The 16,852-nt window shown below is 36.8% G+C and overlaps 2 protein-coding genes across 3 annotated transcripts; both read left to right on the top strand.

The window, feature by feature from the left end:
• The first annotated feature begins 3,849 nt into the window (after positions 1 to 3,849).
• Positions 3,850 to 5,246, top strand: LOC127901840 (LRR receptor-like serine/threonine-protein kinase EFR). The gene is made up of 2 exons (XM_052439858.1): positions 3,850 to 5,161; positions 5,212 to 5,246. Exons 1-2 carry the CDS (start codon positions 3,850 to 3,852, stop codon positions 5,244 to 5,246), a joined length of 1,347 nt encoding a protein of 448 aa, XP_052295818.1.
• Positions 4,944 to 7,126, top strand: LOC102626324 (putative receptor-like protein kinase At3g47110). 2 transcript variants are annotated; one of them, XM_052439625.1, is made up of 4 exons: positions 4,944 to 5,089; positions 5,212 to 5,431; positions 5,924 to 6,508; positions 6,619 to 7,126. In XM_052439625.1, the coding sequence occupies exons 2-4, from the start codon at positions 5,398 to 5,400 to the stop codon at positions 6,996 to 6,998; spliced, it is 999 nt and encodes a 332-aa protein (XP_052295585.1). In that variant the 5' UTR covers positions 4,944 to 5,089; positions 5,212 to 5,397; the 3' UTR covers positions 6,999 to 7,126. The 2 variants fall into 2 exon arrangements, with proteins under 2 accessions (XP_052295585.1, XP_052295584.1); XM_052439624.1 differs by having other exon boundaries at positions 5,212 to 6,508.
• The last annotated feature ends 9,726 nt before the right edge of the window (positions 7,127 to 16,852 follow it).

Genomic DNA, 16,852 nt, shown 5'->3' with positions numbered 1-16,852 from the left:
ATTACTCAAATGCATCTTTCTCGCAAAGTATAATTATTTCCCCAAATTCCAACAAAGGGTCTGTGTCTATTCGTATTTTATTGGAATATAATAACATTGTTATATACAAAAAGGTAAATCTCAGTTTACTCTCCTAATAAATTAGTTTATCTACAAAATATTTCTAAAGTATTGTATATCTCAACTCATCCTTAATTATTGTTTAAAACATGAGGGCTAGTGGGTGTGTTTTGAATATTTTTGTCTTCTTAATGATAATTGAGAATAAGTTGTGGTTTAAAATAGTTTAGACATATTTTAAAGATAATTAAGTTATGGGAGATTGCCAATTACCCCCTTACTATTTTTAGTATGTACCAATTACCTTCCTACTATTTCTTTAATACTCCATCACCCCCTATCATTACTTTTGTTAATGTTTAAATTTCCTTTAAAGGTAAAATTGTATTTTAACCTAATATGAAAACAAAAACTGACCTTTAAAGAGGATAATGACAAGTTTTATTCCTCTCTCTTTCTAAAATTAGGACATCTCATCTTTTTCTTTCTAAATACTCTAAAAAACTCATTGTTTAACTCAACATCATCTGTCATCATCATCTGCATATATCAACACCTCCACAAAAACTCTTTTTTTCTACTCAAAATTTGGTAATTTAATTTTTTTATACGATAAATTTCATTAATCTATCCATAAGAAGTATTATCGCAAGCAAACTCTAGGCTAGGCGGGGCTCAAAAGTAACAACATGACCAATTTAAAAAGAACACAGAACTATAACAAGCCAAAAATTGCACAAAATCAAGAGCTTGTAAATTAGTAATGGCCTTGGTCCCCTTTGATACAACGTGCTTCACCAATTCATTGGCCATGACCAATCTCACGGCCGTCTGGATCTCCCTCGACGTGATTGTTGGCTTTTTGTTGTATCTCGTGAGATGAGACACTTCCTACCGGCTTTTTCTTTGCTGGTTTCTTCTCGGGTTTAAGCACTGCCATTTCCTTGATGAGAAAACTTAAAGGGCATGGGAAGATTCTTCTTGATTTGAGAGAAAAAGAAATAAGGATTTCATCCGAAGGGATCACCAAAATAAAAGAGAAAAAAGGAGAGAGAAATTCAAATAAAATGATTTTTTTTTTGTTTAGTGAAAAAAGTTGTTAAAATGGAAGAAAAATATATAATTTCTTTTTTTTTGGTATTAAAACTTACACTTTTGATATAATTTAGTTGCTGATAAAAATCTCTTAAACAATTTGTTTATAGGGGTAAATATGTAAAAGAACAAAAAGATGTTATATTTAACATAAGTTTTTTAACAGAGGGGGTGATGGGGGTATTAAAGAAACAATAGGAAGAAAAATGGTATATACTTCAAACAGTAAGAGGATAATTGGCAATCTCCCATTAAGTTATTAAGAGGTGGGGATCAACCCCGCTTCTAGAATTACAATTAGTTCACATTATTTTCATCCAACACAAATCAACAAAAGTTTTGTATAATTAATCAGTTAAATCAATCTAATAATGTTTTTTTCAAAGGTTTCTTCGACCATCTTTGACTATTTTATTTAACTATTTTATCCTCATGACATAAAATGATTAATTTTCTCCAAGAAATTTGAGTTCTTGTAGTTAATATTTTAGCTATTTAAGTTTGTTACTTATAATCTAATGTCTTTAAATGAATTCTAATAATTATTTTCAGTGCCTTACATGTAAATGAGATAACTTTGACAGCCCAATAACTTATATGAGTATTGTTCCATAAAGACATTATGTTAGTTTAATCAAATATTAATATTCATCTTAATAAAGTAGTTTTGATACATTATTTAGAAACAATGAATGAGTTATAAATTTCAAAAAAAAAAAATCATATTAAAGTAATTTTCTAGTACTTTTACCTTAAAAGGGTAAAATAATTAAATTTAAATATAGCTAAAACAATTTTCTATTCAAATATACAACAGAAATTTAAGTTAAAAAAAGGATTTAATTAATTAATTCTCCCGACTTCTTTATTTTGATTTTTTAAAAATAATGTGCAATTTTTGTAATTATTTTCTGATAGTGAATGGGTTATAGATAATGTAGAGTGAAGATATCACCATATTTTATTAAGGGGATAAACTGAATATTAATCCTATTGAAAATAATTTAATGATTTGTGCCAATACGTGTGCCTGACGAAATTTCATACAACCCATTAATAGGACACAACACATGATAATAGCCATTGTTGGGTCTAACCTTATCAGTTAGTGAAGTCGTTAACTAAAATCTATTTAATGATAATAGTCGTTGTTCGGTCTGTTTGGGGGATATACTTCGACAAGACCAACCATGCCTTGGACACTAAGCCAGCCTCCTTATAATGGAGTAGATGAACAAATGTCTAGTAGCAGGATTCCACGAACAGGAATATTCTGCAGAAGTCTAGTAGTAGGTGTCCACGAATAGGAATATTTTGCTCGTTCACAAATGCACCCTCCACGGGATCACAGCGGGAGCCGGCCTCCTACTAGGAGCATAAGGCCATTCCTGCTAGAGGTTGAAGTGGGTAGACCCGGTCAATGGCGGTTGGCAAGACGTGCACTCCTGCCTGAGAATCAAGGCACGAAATCCACTCAGCCACAACTATGATAATGAAGCACCCACTTCCAAGAGTTGAGGGAGGTGATGGATGTGGGTTGTAGAAAAGGCCAGATTCAAAAGAAGGCTATAAAAAAGTAACCAACGAAGGTAAAATGGTTAGATTTTTTTAGATTAGAACTTAGGAAAAAGAACTTTCTATTGAGAGATCATAAAAAGCCATAATATTAGTGGTCGTATTTTCCAGAAAGGCAAAACCTACGTTTCTGACTTGAGCGTCGAAGGGTTTACGCCGGGAAAACACCCAGCATGCTCTGACCTGTTTCTGTGTGCGTAAGAGTCTGCTGAGAGGAAATCTTACGAGGAAAGATCTTGATCGTGGACGAGTTAGTTGAGGAGAGATCCTAATCGTGGACGAGCAGAAAACCATAATCTCGCATCAACAGAGTCAGATTTGTATTTGGTCTTTGGAAACCATTTCAATCATTTAACACATTAACAGTGATTTATTTTCGGCAATTTAATCAATTTTTTAAAACAAAGGAAATGGCTTTAAATTGGCTACTAGTGAATTAACGCACTTGCACGCCAAACAGAAGCGAAATCAAAATCGTTAATGGAGTTAAATTACTGTTATTAGACAGGAAGACAATCATTTGATTTTGCGATGAGCAATTTGAACCATTTGATTTATGTCATGTGGCCTTTGATACACAGTAGGAAGAATAACCTCCGCCTAATTACAAGTTTGTTCTGAATCATGAATGTGTATGCTAGTCAACAGATCGTAAAATGGGGTCCACTATATATTGAGTGACAGCGTATAAGCCACTCAAGCCTACAGGCAAAATATTTTTTTAGATTTTTTTAAACGACGTTTTCAAATATTCTTATCTGGTAAAATTGACTTGCTGCTAATACTGAGTCCCGTCTCTATCGTTGAATTAATAATAATCCGGTGGGAGCTTCAAATATTCATATCTGGTCAAATCGACTTGCTGCTACTATTGAGTCCCGTCTCACTCGTTGAATTAACAGTGAACCAGGGGGAACCCGTTGAAATTGACTTGGAGCACCTAATTTTGGGTCAAGAGATTGAACAATGATCCACCACAGACTGAGAGTCTTCTGCCACTATCATAAATGCTCGGAACTAAACGCTTGACATATATTTTTTCTAATTTAAGACAATTGATGTGAACTTGAAACGATCACACCATTTACCAAATAACATTAGGCTTTTCTGAAACTCAACATGCTTAGCTCCATTTCCATCTTTTGCTGCCTTGCTACTCTCAGCCTCAGCTTGTTGCTTCATTCTCATAAAACCATTTGTGCCAATTCAAACGAGACAGATCGTCTTGCATTGCTTGCTATCAAGTCACAGCTTCACGATCCACTAGGAGTTACAAGTTCATGGAATAATTCTATGAACTTGTGCCAATGGACAGGGGTGATTTGCGGTCGACGGCATCAAAGGGTAACCAGGTTAGATCTGAGAAACCAAAGCATAGGAGGTACTTTATCTCCTTATGTTGGGAATCTCAGCTTCCTCAGGTACATCAACCTTGCAAACAACGGCTTCCTTGGTGAAATCCCCCCTCAAATTGGCCGTCAGGACATGCTTGAAGGGCTGGTGCTGTCCAACAATTCTTTTTCGGGTACAATACCTACAAATTTGTCCCGTTGCTCTAACCTTATCGAACTTTCTGTCGATACCAACTACCTTGTCGGAGAAATTCCTGCAGCGATCGGCAGCTTGTTCAAGCTTGAGCGATTGTTCATTTTTCACAATCATATAACAGGGCAGCTCCCAGCTTCCATCGGGAATCTTTCATCTCTTCTTGCATTTGATGTTCGGGAGAATATTTTGTGGGGGAGAATTGACAGCCTAGTCCAACTAAGAAACTTACTTCTTCTCGACATAGCTTTTAATCACTTCTCTGGTACCATTCCTCCTCCAATTTTCAATATCTCTTCCCTTGAGGTGATTTCTCTCTCGGAAAATAGATTTACAGGTAGTTTACCAGTTGACACGGGGGTCAATCTTCCAAACCTTAGACAGCTTAGTCCTAATGGAAATAATTTCACTGGATCTATCCCAGTTTCATTGTCCAATGCTTCGCGTCTTGAAATGATTGAATTTTCCAGAAATCAATTCGGTGGAAGAGTCTCAGTTGATTTTAGTAGGCTTAAGAATCTGTCATGGCTAAATATGGGGATTAATAATTTGGGAACCGGGACAGCCAATGAACTTGATTTTATAAACCTTCTAACAAACTGTAGCAAATTGGAAAGGCTTTACTTTAACAGGAATAGATTTGAAGGAGAGCTGCCACACTCTGTAGCAAACCTCTCATCAACAATAAAGCAAATAGCGATGGGCAGAAACCGAATATCCGGCACCATACCTCCAGAGATAAGAAAGCTTGTCAGTCTAAATTGGTTGACAATCGATAGAAACCAATTAACTGGTACTATTCCTCCTGAAATTGGTGAGCTTAAAAACTTGCAATTAATAAACCTGGGTGGAAACATTTTACAGGGTAGCATTCCCTCATCTCTAGGTAATTTGACGCTGCTAACGTATTTGATACTGGGATTCAATAACTTGCAGGGCATTATACCCTCCTCCCTAGCAAATTGCAATAGTTTGTTGGGGTTGAACGTTTCCCACAATAAGCTCACTGGTACTTTTCCTCAGCAAATTCTCAGCATAACGACTATTTCACTTTATTTGGCGTTGGATAATAATCTTTTAAACGGCCCTCTTCCTCCACAAGTGGGTAACTTCAAGACTCTCATGCGCTTGGATGTATCCGGAAACAAATTTTCTGGTGAGATTCCTGCTACTCTAAGTGCTTGTACAGTTTTAGAATATCTTAATATCTCGGGCAATTCGTTTGGTGGAAGCATTCCTCTTTCATTGGAATCCTTGAAAAGCATCGAAGAGCTAGATCTCTCAAGTAATAATTTAACCGGCCAGATTCCAGAATATCTTAAGAATCTACCCTTTTTGGAATTCTTGAATCTTTCATACAATCATTTTGAGGGTGAAGTACCAACAAAAGGGGTTTTCAACAATAAAACAAGATTTTCAATTGCCGGGAATGGAAAGCTATGTGGGGGTTTAGATGAATTGCATTTACCATCTTGCCAATCCAAAGGATCCTTAACCACTCTTCTCAAAGTGGTGATTCCTGTGACAATCTCATGTTTGATCTCATCAGTATGTTTTACTGTTGTTTATGTTTGGAGAAGGAGATCTTCACGTAAAGCTTCTAATATGTTGCTGATAGAACGACAACTTCTAATGAATTCTTATGCAGAGCTGAGTATGGCAACTGATAACTTCTCACCGGCAAACAAGATTGGTGAGGGAGGCTTTGGCATTGTGTACAAGGGAATCTTGGGCAAAAATAGAACAGAAGTTGCAGTAAAGGTGATTAATCTTGAGCAGAAAGGGGCTTCCAAGAGTTTTGTGGCTGAATGTAGAGCATTAAGAAATATTCGCCACCGAAATCTCATCAAAATCATCACAATTTGCTCTGGCAGAGATTCCCAAGGGGTTGATTTCAAGGCTATTGTTTATGAATATATGCAAAATGGAAGTTTAGAGGAGTGGTTGCATCAGAGCAATGATCAACTCGAAGTATACGATTTGAGTCTCACTCAAAGACTAAACATAGCCATTGACGTTGCTTGTGCCATTGAATATCTTCACTATTATTGTGAACCATCCATTGTTCATGGAGATCTTAAACCAAGCAATGTTCTGCTTGATCAGGATGTAGTCGCCCATGTGAGTGACTTTGGGCTAGCAAAATTTCTATCCAGTCGCAATCCTGACACTGCTGTGGAAACTCGACCAAGCTCAACTGGGATAAGAGGCACTGTTGGCTATGTTGCTCCAGGTAATTTTTTCATGTTTGATAAATTTGATATTTATATGTAAATGTTTTATACGTTTACTAGATATTAACAATCTTATGTCAAGTGACACTATGAATTAATATGTTTGTAGAGTATGGCATGGGCAGGGGAGCATCCATGAAAGGAGATGTATACAGTTTTGGAATTCTGTTGCTGGAGTTGTTTACAAGAAGGCGACCAACCGATGCCATGTTTAGTGGAGGACTTACTCTCCATGAATTTGCCAAGATGTCTTTACCAGAAAAAGTGATACAGATTGTTGATTCTTCACTTCTATCGGAGGTAATGGCAAGCAGCTCTAAGAGTACTACTTGGAGAGATGGAAGGGCCAGAGCAGAGGACTGCTTTGAGACTGTAATTAGAATTGGTGTTCATTGCTCAATAGAATCTCCAACTGAGCGGATGGAGATGAGAGATGTTGTTGCTAGGTTATGCCACGCAAGGGAGACTTTTCTTGGCAGGTGGATTTGATGTAGTATCAATATAGTCTTCTGAGTTTCTGCTTAGATTTTCTCTATGTATCATAGCCAATGATTCCTGTATCATAGCCAATTTTCTCTATTTTTCGTTAATCATATATGAAGTTTGGATTCAATTAATCAATTTGTTCTTCATACATACAAGAGTACCATAAAACAAAGGATCATGGCTACTAGGCTTTAAAAAAGTAGGTTAGAAATTTAATTAAAAGGGTCTGTGATGCTTGTCTTTAAAGAAGAGAGTCATATTTGCAGGCTGTAAAAATTTACTCCAATACCACAATTTTAGGTATTTGTTGCCATTGAATTCTCAAAATAACTCCAGGCAGGACATAAGCAAGAACAAACTGGCCCCTGGGCCCCTGGTAAAAACTGTTACAGCAAAAATAATAGGATCTTACGAAAAATAATAAGAGATATTAAAATAAATTCTTTGAAGTAACTTGTGTTTTTACTAAATTACCAAGATATATTTACACTTATTAAATTCTAATTTATTAATGGTCCCATGGCTCCCATCTTCATCTCTTTGAATTGCATTATTTGAAAACCATATTAATCGAATAGCATTCTTTTAGCATACACTGACTACCAAACAAGCATTGGACATATATTTAACAACTTTCCCCAGGGAACGATCTATATACTAAATATTTATCAATCATATAAGATCACTTCAAATTTACTTGAGTCAAACCCTCTCTGCAGACATTGTCAAACTCATTTATGAAACAAATCTAGATTCTACTTTAATGCATGAGATAAAATAGTTAATAAACTATGCTAAATATGACACTAAACTACACAAAATATGTAGGCAGAGTTTCAGTTGCTGCTTGCGGATATTCAGGAAATGTAAATCAAAGTCCTTTCATATAAATGGAAAATAACACTAATTTATCGAATGGCTTCAGTTGCAAACATCTCGTGATTATCTCCTAGCTTATTTCTTAGATTAATTAATTATGCCATTTTCTAAATTAGCTGCATCCCTACTACTTATAAATGATAACTGAACATAATGTGAAATGCAAACAAACAAAATTTCATTTGTGATAGAAAGGACCAGAATGTGTAACAATCCAGCATCTATACCTCTAATATGTCTACAAATGCGATCCTTCATATAAGTAGTCACTTTGCCTTCTCAAAACTGCATCAATTAATTTTTCATGTCATTTAATTTATCTAGTGAAATGAAGATCAAGTTTAAGGAGATTTTAGGAACATTTATCTTCGTCCTATATGTTCTATGTAGAAAAGACAATCCAACGCATTGAATGCACGCATAGGGATAGAAGTAGTGTGACCAAAACAAAGACAAACTAATGTTTTAATAAGTGTTCCCAAAAAAAATAAGAAAACACAAGAACTTAGTCAAATTATATGAGTACTAAAACTACAAAATTCAAATTCTATGCCACTACTCTCACCTAAAACTTATTTAAGAGATTAACATACTCTTCCACTACTGTCCCTAAATATTTCTTGACCACAATATTTCGCTCAAAAAGTTCCAATAAGACATGATATAAAAAAAATAGAAAATTGAAGTTGAATATTCCATTTTGTTATCTTTTAAATTTCTAAAATCATGAAAAAGTAATATATAAGTTTATTTCCACTTAGAATAGATACTGCTCTTTTAATTAATCTTCGTTATCCTCAAATGGGTCTTTATTTGAAACTCTTCCAGTCAAACAAAACGCGATCAAAACAATTACTTCCTCAATAGAAAAACAATTTAAAACTAACGTGTGGATCGACTCTTCCAAATATATTATTTCAATTTCATAGAATTAGTTTACACAAACATTAGATAACAAAAATTTGAGTTACTTAACTTACAATTTAGCTTATAGTGTTCCATGTAAAACTACCTGCATAGCAATAACCAAATTTCCTCTTCAACACATTGATGAATTTCATGTCTGACTCATTAAGAGCAAACAATTACAAGGGTAAATAATTTAATTACTGTTGATGCGAGATTCTGGTGTCTGCTCGTGCACGACCAGGATATTTCCTCAACTCTCAAACTAAAATGTTGATACGAGATTCTAGTGTCTACTCGTGCACGACCAGGATCTTTCCTCAACTCTCGAACTCTCGACCAACTGCAGATTCTCCTCGTAACTCTTCTCACTGAGTAGAACAACGCCTCGTATGACTTCAACTTCAACAGACTCCTGCGCACACAGAAACTGGTCAGAGCACGCCAGGAGTTTCCCCAGCGTAAACCCTCCGACGCTCAAGTCAAAAAAGTCGGTTTACTTTTTTGGGAAACTCGGCCACTGATCTCGTGGCTATTTTTTTGGTCTCTTAGGCAGTAAAAATGCCTCTGAGCTTTTCTCTCCTTTTTCCCTAAAAATACTTTTTCTTAAGTTCTAATGTGAAAATGTCTAACCCATTTACCTTCGTTGATTACCTTTTTATAGCCTTCCTGTGAATCTGATCCCCCATGATCCATGCCCATCAAAAGACCTCAAGTACTCAGGGCGAACGATCCATTGATGCACATAGAGCGCTTCAATGATATAATTGGGGTGTAGGGATTATCTCAGGCTCAAGGGTGCAGGGTGTTCCCGCTGTTGCTAGAGGGACAAGCACATGAGTGGTACCGGAAGCTCTCTCGAGGAAGCATTAAGTCATTCGAGCAGATGTGCCAGGAATTTGTAGAGCAGTTTCGGGAGATGATATGATGGAGCTAACAAGCATGAAGCAAGGAGAGGATGAAAGCCTTCGGGAGTTCATCAAAAGGTTCCATCGCGCTGTCCTCGATTTGGGGGCCTTCAACCATCCCCAATCATTGAGCGGACTGAAAGAATGGGTGAAGATAAGACGGCTGTAGTACAATTTGAGGAGTCCAGCTATTCAGACATATTCTGCTGCTTACGAGCAGGCCAAGAGAGACACATAGATTGAGGAGGAAAAGACATCAAGGATTAAGACAGACCAATTGGAAGGGTTGAGAAGGAAAGAGAAGAGAGCCCTACTAGGAAATGGGCTGATTAAGAGAAAGGACCACCGTGCCTCAGGCAGTGGTGCAGGAAGCCGGGTCACCTCTTACCAACATCATCAGAGGCGACCCCAATATCAGCATAGCATGGTGCAACCTCCTCGTTCACCAGCTAGAGATTCTTGGAGAAGGCATGACCAGACATGCAGTCATCCTTATCCACACCCATACGGTGGTAGAGGAAGCAGACCAGAGGCACCGATTCCCCCTCTAGCTTAGAACGGCACCCACAGGGAAAGGGTGGTGCACATGATCGACTAGAGCCAAGGCTATGGGCGGTATACTTCCTTGAAGGTGTCCCTGGACGAGGTATATGGGGCCATAAAGGAATGGGGATTATTGTACCCCTTATCCTAATAACAAAGCTACCCAGCAGGAGAGATAAGGGGTGGTATTGCAAGTTCAATAGCACCCACGGTCATACTATGACCGAATGAAGGGATCTCAAGACTCAAGTTGAAGATTTGGTGAGAAATCGTTACCTGGACGAGTTCGTAGATGGGGCCATCCCGATGGTGGGTTCGTCATGTGAAGGGGAGTAGAGTAATAGAAATATGAGCCACGAGCAGCCGATGGTAAGGGTAATTGCTGGAGGCCCAACATTGGCGGGAGATTCCAACAGATTGAGGAAGAACTATCCTAGGTATGCCATGACTAGCAAAGAAGTGTTTTTCAACACCCGAGTAGTCGAGCGAGTAAGAATCAGGCAAGTCCCGATCATGTGGGCAGATGAGGACGAAGAAGAAATTCTATATCCGCATGAGGATGCCTTAGTCATTAAAGTCACTGCTGTTAGCAAGAAGTTTGATCGGATTCTGGTAGATACGGGAAGCTCGGTTAATGTTTTGTTCAAGTCAACTCTGGAGGAGATGGGAATAAAGGACTTGAGGTTAGAGCACACCAATACCTCCTTGAAGGGGTTTGGTAGAGGAAAGCTGGTCCTGTTGGGCGTAGTCGAGCTGCCCGTCACGATAGGCAGCTCCCCGATAGAAAAGCGATTATCCTAGATTTTGTAGTTGTCGATAAAGAGAGTCCTTATTAAACGATTCTAGGCCGCCCCTTCCTGCGAATGAGCAAGGCAGTGCTCTCTAATCATTACCTAGCTCTCACGTATTGGGTGAATGAAGTAGTGGGGGTAGTACGAGGAGACTAGAGAATTGCCCGAAGCTGTACTCCACAGCAGCAAGGGGAGCAATTCAGATCACATCGCTTGATACTTGAGTGGAGGTCAAGAATGGCAGACAGGAGCCGATTGAGGAGCTGGAAACGGTAAACTTGGAACAAGCTGATTCAGGAAAAATAATCTGAATTGGGTCGAGCCTTAAAGAAGAGCAGAAGCAAGAGCCGGTGCATTATCTGCGGGCTCACGCAGATGTGTTTGCTTGGACACATGAGGACATGCCAGGAAGCGACCCTAAGGTGGCCTGCCACAGGTTAGCAATAAGGAAGGATGCTCGTCCTGTAAGGCGAAAGAGAAGATAGTTCAACGAGGAGAGGTGCGAAGCAATAAATAGTGAGGTAGAGAAGCTCTTGAAGGTGGGATTCATTCAGAAAGTCAACTACCCCGAATGGATATCGAATGTTGTTCTGGTAAAGAAGGCTAATGGGAAATGGAAGATGTGTGTTGATTTCACTAACCTCAACAAGGCGTGCCCGAAAGATAGTTTTCCCCTGCCAAAGATCGATCAGTTGGTTGACTCAACAGCCGGTCATTGGCTGGTTAACTTCATGGATGCATTCTCGGGATATAACCAAATCCCAATATATGAGCAGGATGAGGAGAGCACGAAGTTTATCACTAACCAGGGTTTGTTCTGTTACAAGGTAATGCCATTTGGTCTAAAGAATGCGGGTGCCATATACCAGAGGGTGGTGAACAAAATCTTTAAGTTGTTGATTGGGAGAACGATGAAGGTTTATGTGGACAACATGATAACCAAGTCGAAGAACCCGAACAAACATGTAGATCACCTCGAGGAGACATTTGGGCTTTTGAGGAAATACAAGATGAAGCTCAACCCAGAGAAGTGTGCCTTTGGGGTTGAGTCAGAAAAATTCCTTGGATTCATGGTGAGCCATCGAGGAATCGAGGCGAACCCAGAAAAGATCCAAGTAATCGTGCAGATGAGAGCCCTTTGCAACCTGAAGGAGATACAGAGCCTTACAGGAAAGTTGGCAGCACTAAGTTAGTTCATATCCGAGACGACAGATAAGTGCCAAGCCTTTTTTTCAAGTGATAATGAGAGGAAGGAAAACAGAACGGACCCCCGAATGCGAAGAAGCCTTCCAGAACTTGAAACAGTACTTGCAGAGAGCACCTTTGTTGTCCACGCTGCGGGAATGGGACGTGGTCTTCCTATATATGGCGGTATCAGATCATGCAATGAGCTCGGTTCTAGTGAGAGATAAAGAAGGGGTTCATTATCCAATATATTACACAAGCAAGGCATTGCTCGATGCCGAGACCAGATACCCACGGTTGGAGAAATGGGCACTTGCTCTTGTGGTTGCTGCTCGAAAGCTGAGACCATACTTTCAAGCATTCCCTGTCTTCGTAATAACAAACCAACCGTTGCAGCAAACTCTGCACAAGTCAGATACTTTTGGTCGGCTAGTGAAATGGGCCATAGAACTGACGAGTTCGATATAAGCTATCAACCTCGAGTGGTGATAAAAGCCCAGGCAATGGCGGACTTCATGGCAGAATTCACAGAGCCCGAAGTGGGTTTCGACCAGCTAGGTACTGCTACAATCGACGACGAAGATCGGGTCTGGCAGGTGTCAATGGATAGATCCTCTGGAGAACAGGGTTCGGAGCAGAGATTGTGTTAAAGGGCCCAGAAAGGGAGGAGATCTTTTATGCGATAAGATTAAAATCCATCGGACAATCACTTTTTCACCTAGGAATTTATATGTCTCTAAAAAATAATTGGTAGGCAATAGCCACTTTTGTTGTAGTGAATTCTTTGTTTTAGTTCAATCTTCAATCCAAAATTTCACATTTTTCAATTCCTCTTGAATTTTGGTTTTAACATTCTTTGAGAAGGTAATTAGATCGAAAACTTCAGTTCAACATTAGTATACATGGTTGTAATTGTACGAAAGTTTAAGAGATTTAAGATGATCTTTGCAGTTTTGTTTTTTTACTTAACTATCCGCTTTAATATAAAATGTGCAATCTTAATAAAAGATGTAATTTATCAAAAAGTTTTCATTTCAAAATAATTTTTTTTCATAGAGTAAATTATTTCTTACTTAAAATAGAAATCTGAAACAATTACTTTGTTGGTTGTAAACCCCTATAGCCAAAGTTGCATTGTTCCACCTATAATAGGTCAAGAAGAAATTATAAAGACTTTATTAGCTAGAGTCTGATTGAGTAGCTTCTAAGTAGTTCTATTTGATTAGCTAACAGAGTTTAAATTTTGAGAAAGTTAGATTATAGAAAAATAATTCAGATTGTTAACTCTGTTACTTTCTAAATTGTCAACTCTTTTACTTTCTAAAAGGAAAAAAAAAATTTGAGTAGCTTCAACTTGGACCTTGATTTTTCATGTGTTTTATTTCTTCATTTTTAATTTTTCTTTGTTGTAGCTTCAAGTTCAAATCAACCCTTATTCTCCCCCCTCCAAAGTTCCAGATTCATTTCGAAAAATTCTATTATTTGCAAAATATTTTTTTAAATATACACCATTGTCTTGTTCTTTGTTCTTAAGTGAGAAGTGTAAGTACTTTATATATTAGGGCAATGTTGTATGGACTAATTTGCAAATCCTTCTAGACTTGTTTGCAAACTGGCTAAAGTTGTTGGGTTTTAGTGCAAATTGCATCCATTTAAGGGACTAACTGATAAAGTGATGCTGATATAGCAAATAAGTTCGTTAAAGTTTGTTATCCGCCTAACAAACCTAGATTTGTCTTCGTAAGTTGATTAGATAGCCTAATTTTAACATCTTATACTCTTTCTTTACTAAATTATTTTCAAAGATCTTTGATTTGTTCATTAGTTTTACAACTTCTTTGTATTTCTTGATCAGTTTTTGTGTAATTAAGCAATAAAAGGTGTGCTAAATGTTCCTTTAAAATTACTATTGTATGCAACTTATAATTTCTTCCTTTTTGTTCTAGCTTTCTAGTGTGTTCATATTGGAGTTTGATCTTTGATCAAGGTTTCTAGATCCTTGGTTTGATAACCCCTTAAACTTCAACAAGTGGTACTATAGCTTGTGCCTAGATCTTGGCCATATATCTCTCAAAGCCTGAAATAAAAAAAAAAAATCACTATTAAAGCTGATTTCTCTTTGTGGAAGATCAAAATAAGAGCTTTACTGGCTCATTAGAGTCTTGAAGAAGCTCTAGAAAAGGAAGATTTAAATAGACTACTAGTTCTTTATCATATAACAAAGGAAGACAAATCATTAACAAGGTTTATAGCAGAACAAAACCTCCATAAGATTTTGCAAGGAACTGAAAAAAAAGTTTTTTCTTCTTCTCCAATCTTGACATCTTCTACCACTTTAAGATCAAGAGCAATATCCCTAAAAAGATCAACATGATCTTGTACGAGGTTCCTTCTTTCATGCTGAAAATGTAAAATTTTTCTTCAAAAGTAGCCTCTAAACAAAAGATTTCTTTACACACAAAACTCCAACTCTTTTCCAGATCCCCAAGGTGGACTCTAGTACGTAGATTCTAATTCTAGAAGATGTGAAAGTTTCTTTAAGCTCTTAAGAGATCTTGAAGAATGAAAGGTTAATCACAAGCAATGATGATGAACTAGTTGTTAGATATGAAGAAATGAAAGAATAAAAGAACAAAGGCAGTGAAAAATCAATCAAAGAATTAAGAAAATGTCAAAGATAAGGGGAAAAAAAGAAGTGATTTTATTGCAAAAAATAAAGCATTACATTAGAGATTGCATAGAAAAAACAAGAAGGAAAATCAAGGAAGGTTAGGAGATGCAGTTGTGGCTTTAAATGGCTCCTCAGATGATGGCTATCACAATGCTAATCTGTTGATAGCTTTAAAAGGCAACTTAAAAGGTCAGTGAGTATTAGCCTAAGGTTTTTCATTTTACATGTCCTAATAGGTCATTTTATCATGAATATGAGTCTCCTTATGGTGTAAAGTTCTTACGAGAAACAACAAGGGTGTAAAATTTTTGGTATAGGGGCTGTCAAGATAAAATGTTTGATGGGATCATTAGAACTTTACATAGGGTTAGACATGCTCTTGAGGTAAAAAGAAACTTAATCTTTTTAAGCATGTTAGATAGCTCAGAGTATTCATTTAATTTAGATAATAGTGGAATACAAGTGACAAAGAGGCATTTGTTGTGATAAAAGATGAAAAGAAATAGGTTGTGTATTGACTAGTTCTTTTGTAACCACAAATGATGTAATGACAATAAATATGATGTAGATAAGACCAAGCTATGGCATCTTAGGCTTAATCATATGAGTGTAAAAGGTTACAAGAAAATGAAAGGCAAGGTTTATTATGTGGTGACAAGATATGAAGTCTTGATTTTTGTGAGAATAGTGTCTTTGGTAAGGCATATAGAGCTAAGTTTCCAAAAAGAATACATAGATCTAAGTATGTTTGAGAATATGTTCATTCTAATTTATGGGGGCTAGCTGAAGTTCCATCTTTATCTAAAGGAAGGTACTTAATGACTTTGATTGATGATCCTCAAAGACAGTGTGGCGCCATATCATAAAAACTAAAAATTAAGCCTTTAAGAAGTATAAGTCTTCAAAAACTTTGTTCGAAAACTAAAGTGTAAAGAAGTTGAAGGCTTTAATGATTGATAATGGTTAAAAATTTTGCAATGGGGAATTCAAAGAATTCTATTAGAAACATCGATTATTGAGGCATAAAACAGTCATATTCACCCTTTAGCAACACAGCTTAGCTAAAAGGATGAACATGACTCTTCTAAATAAAACCATATGCATGTTGGTTAACTTTAAGCTTCCAAGAAGTTTTTGGGTAGAAGTTGTAAATACAACTTATTATTTAGTTAATAGAAGCCCTCTATTTTCTATTTTTTTTAAAACACTAGAGGAGATGTGGTCAGGGAGGCCTAAAAATTTTAATAGTTTTAGTATTTTTGGATGTCCTACTTATGCACACATGAATCAAGGCAAACTTGAAGCTAGAGCTTTAAAAGGAGTCTTTGTTGATTACCCTAATGGAGTTAAGGGATATAGGATTTGGTATGACAATCTGGCATATGCATTAACAGTAGAGATATTATGTTTAATGAAGCTGCAATGATCAAGGATGATAAAAAGTAATAGAAACTGATATACATACTTAAAATGGTATGGATAAGTTAGTTGAGTCTTCTAAGCTTAAAGTGGAGTTTCTTAAAGATGAAGATAAATAAAGAAAATCATTGATGTTGAAGCTGGGTTACATAATGAAATTAAAGCAGTTCAAGTATAAGACACACAACAAACTAACCTGCAAGACTATTAATTAGTCAGAGACAGAGCTAGATAGGCAAACTATGGAAATTGTGAGGTATGATTATGCTAATTTAATTGCTTATGCAATGATGAATGTTGATGATTTTGCAATTAAAGAACTTGATAGTCACTCTAAAACTATTAAAAGTGAAAATTGCAACAAGTATATTGAAGTAATGCAAAAGAAGATAGACTTTTTGCAAAGGAATCAAACCTAGATTCTTATTTTAAATTCATATAACAAAAAGATAGCCAGTTGTTAGTGGATTCTTAAGAAAAATGATGGAATTTTGGGATTTAAGCCTTCAAGGTACAAAACAAGGCTTATAGCTACAGGATTTACATAGAGAGAGT

Source organism: Citrus sinensis, chromosome 4 (assembly GCF_022201045.2).
Source record: "Citrus sinensis cultivar Valencia sweet orange chromosome 4, DVS_A1.0, whole genome shotgun sequence".
Taxonomy (NCBI): Eukaryota; Viridiplantae; Streptophyta; class Magnoliopsida; order Sapindales; family Rutaceae; genus Citrus; species Citrus sinensis.
The sequence above is the reverse complement of the archived record's forward strand: the minus strand, read 5'-3'. Positions and strand labels throughout refer to the sequence as shown.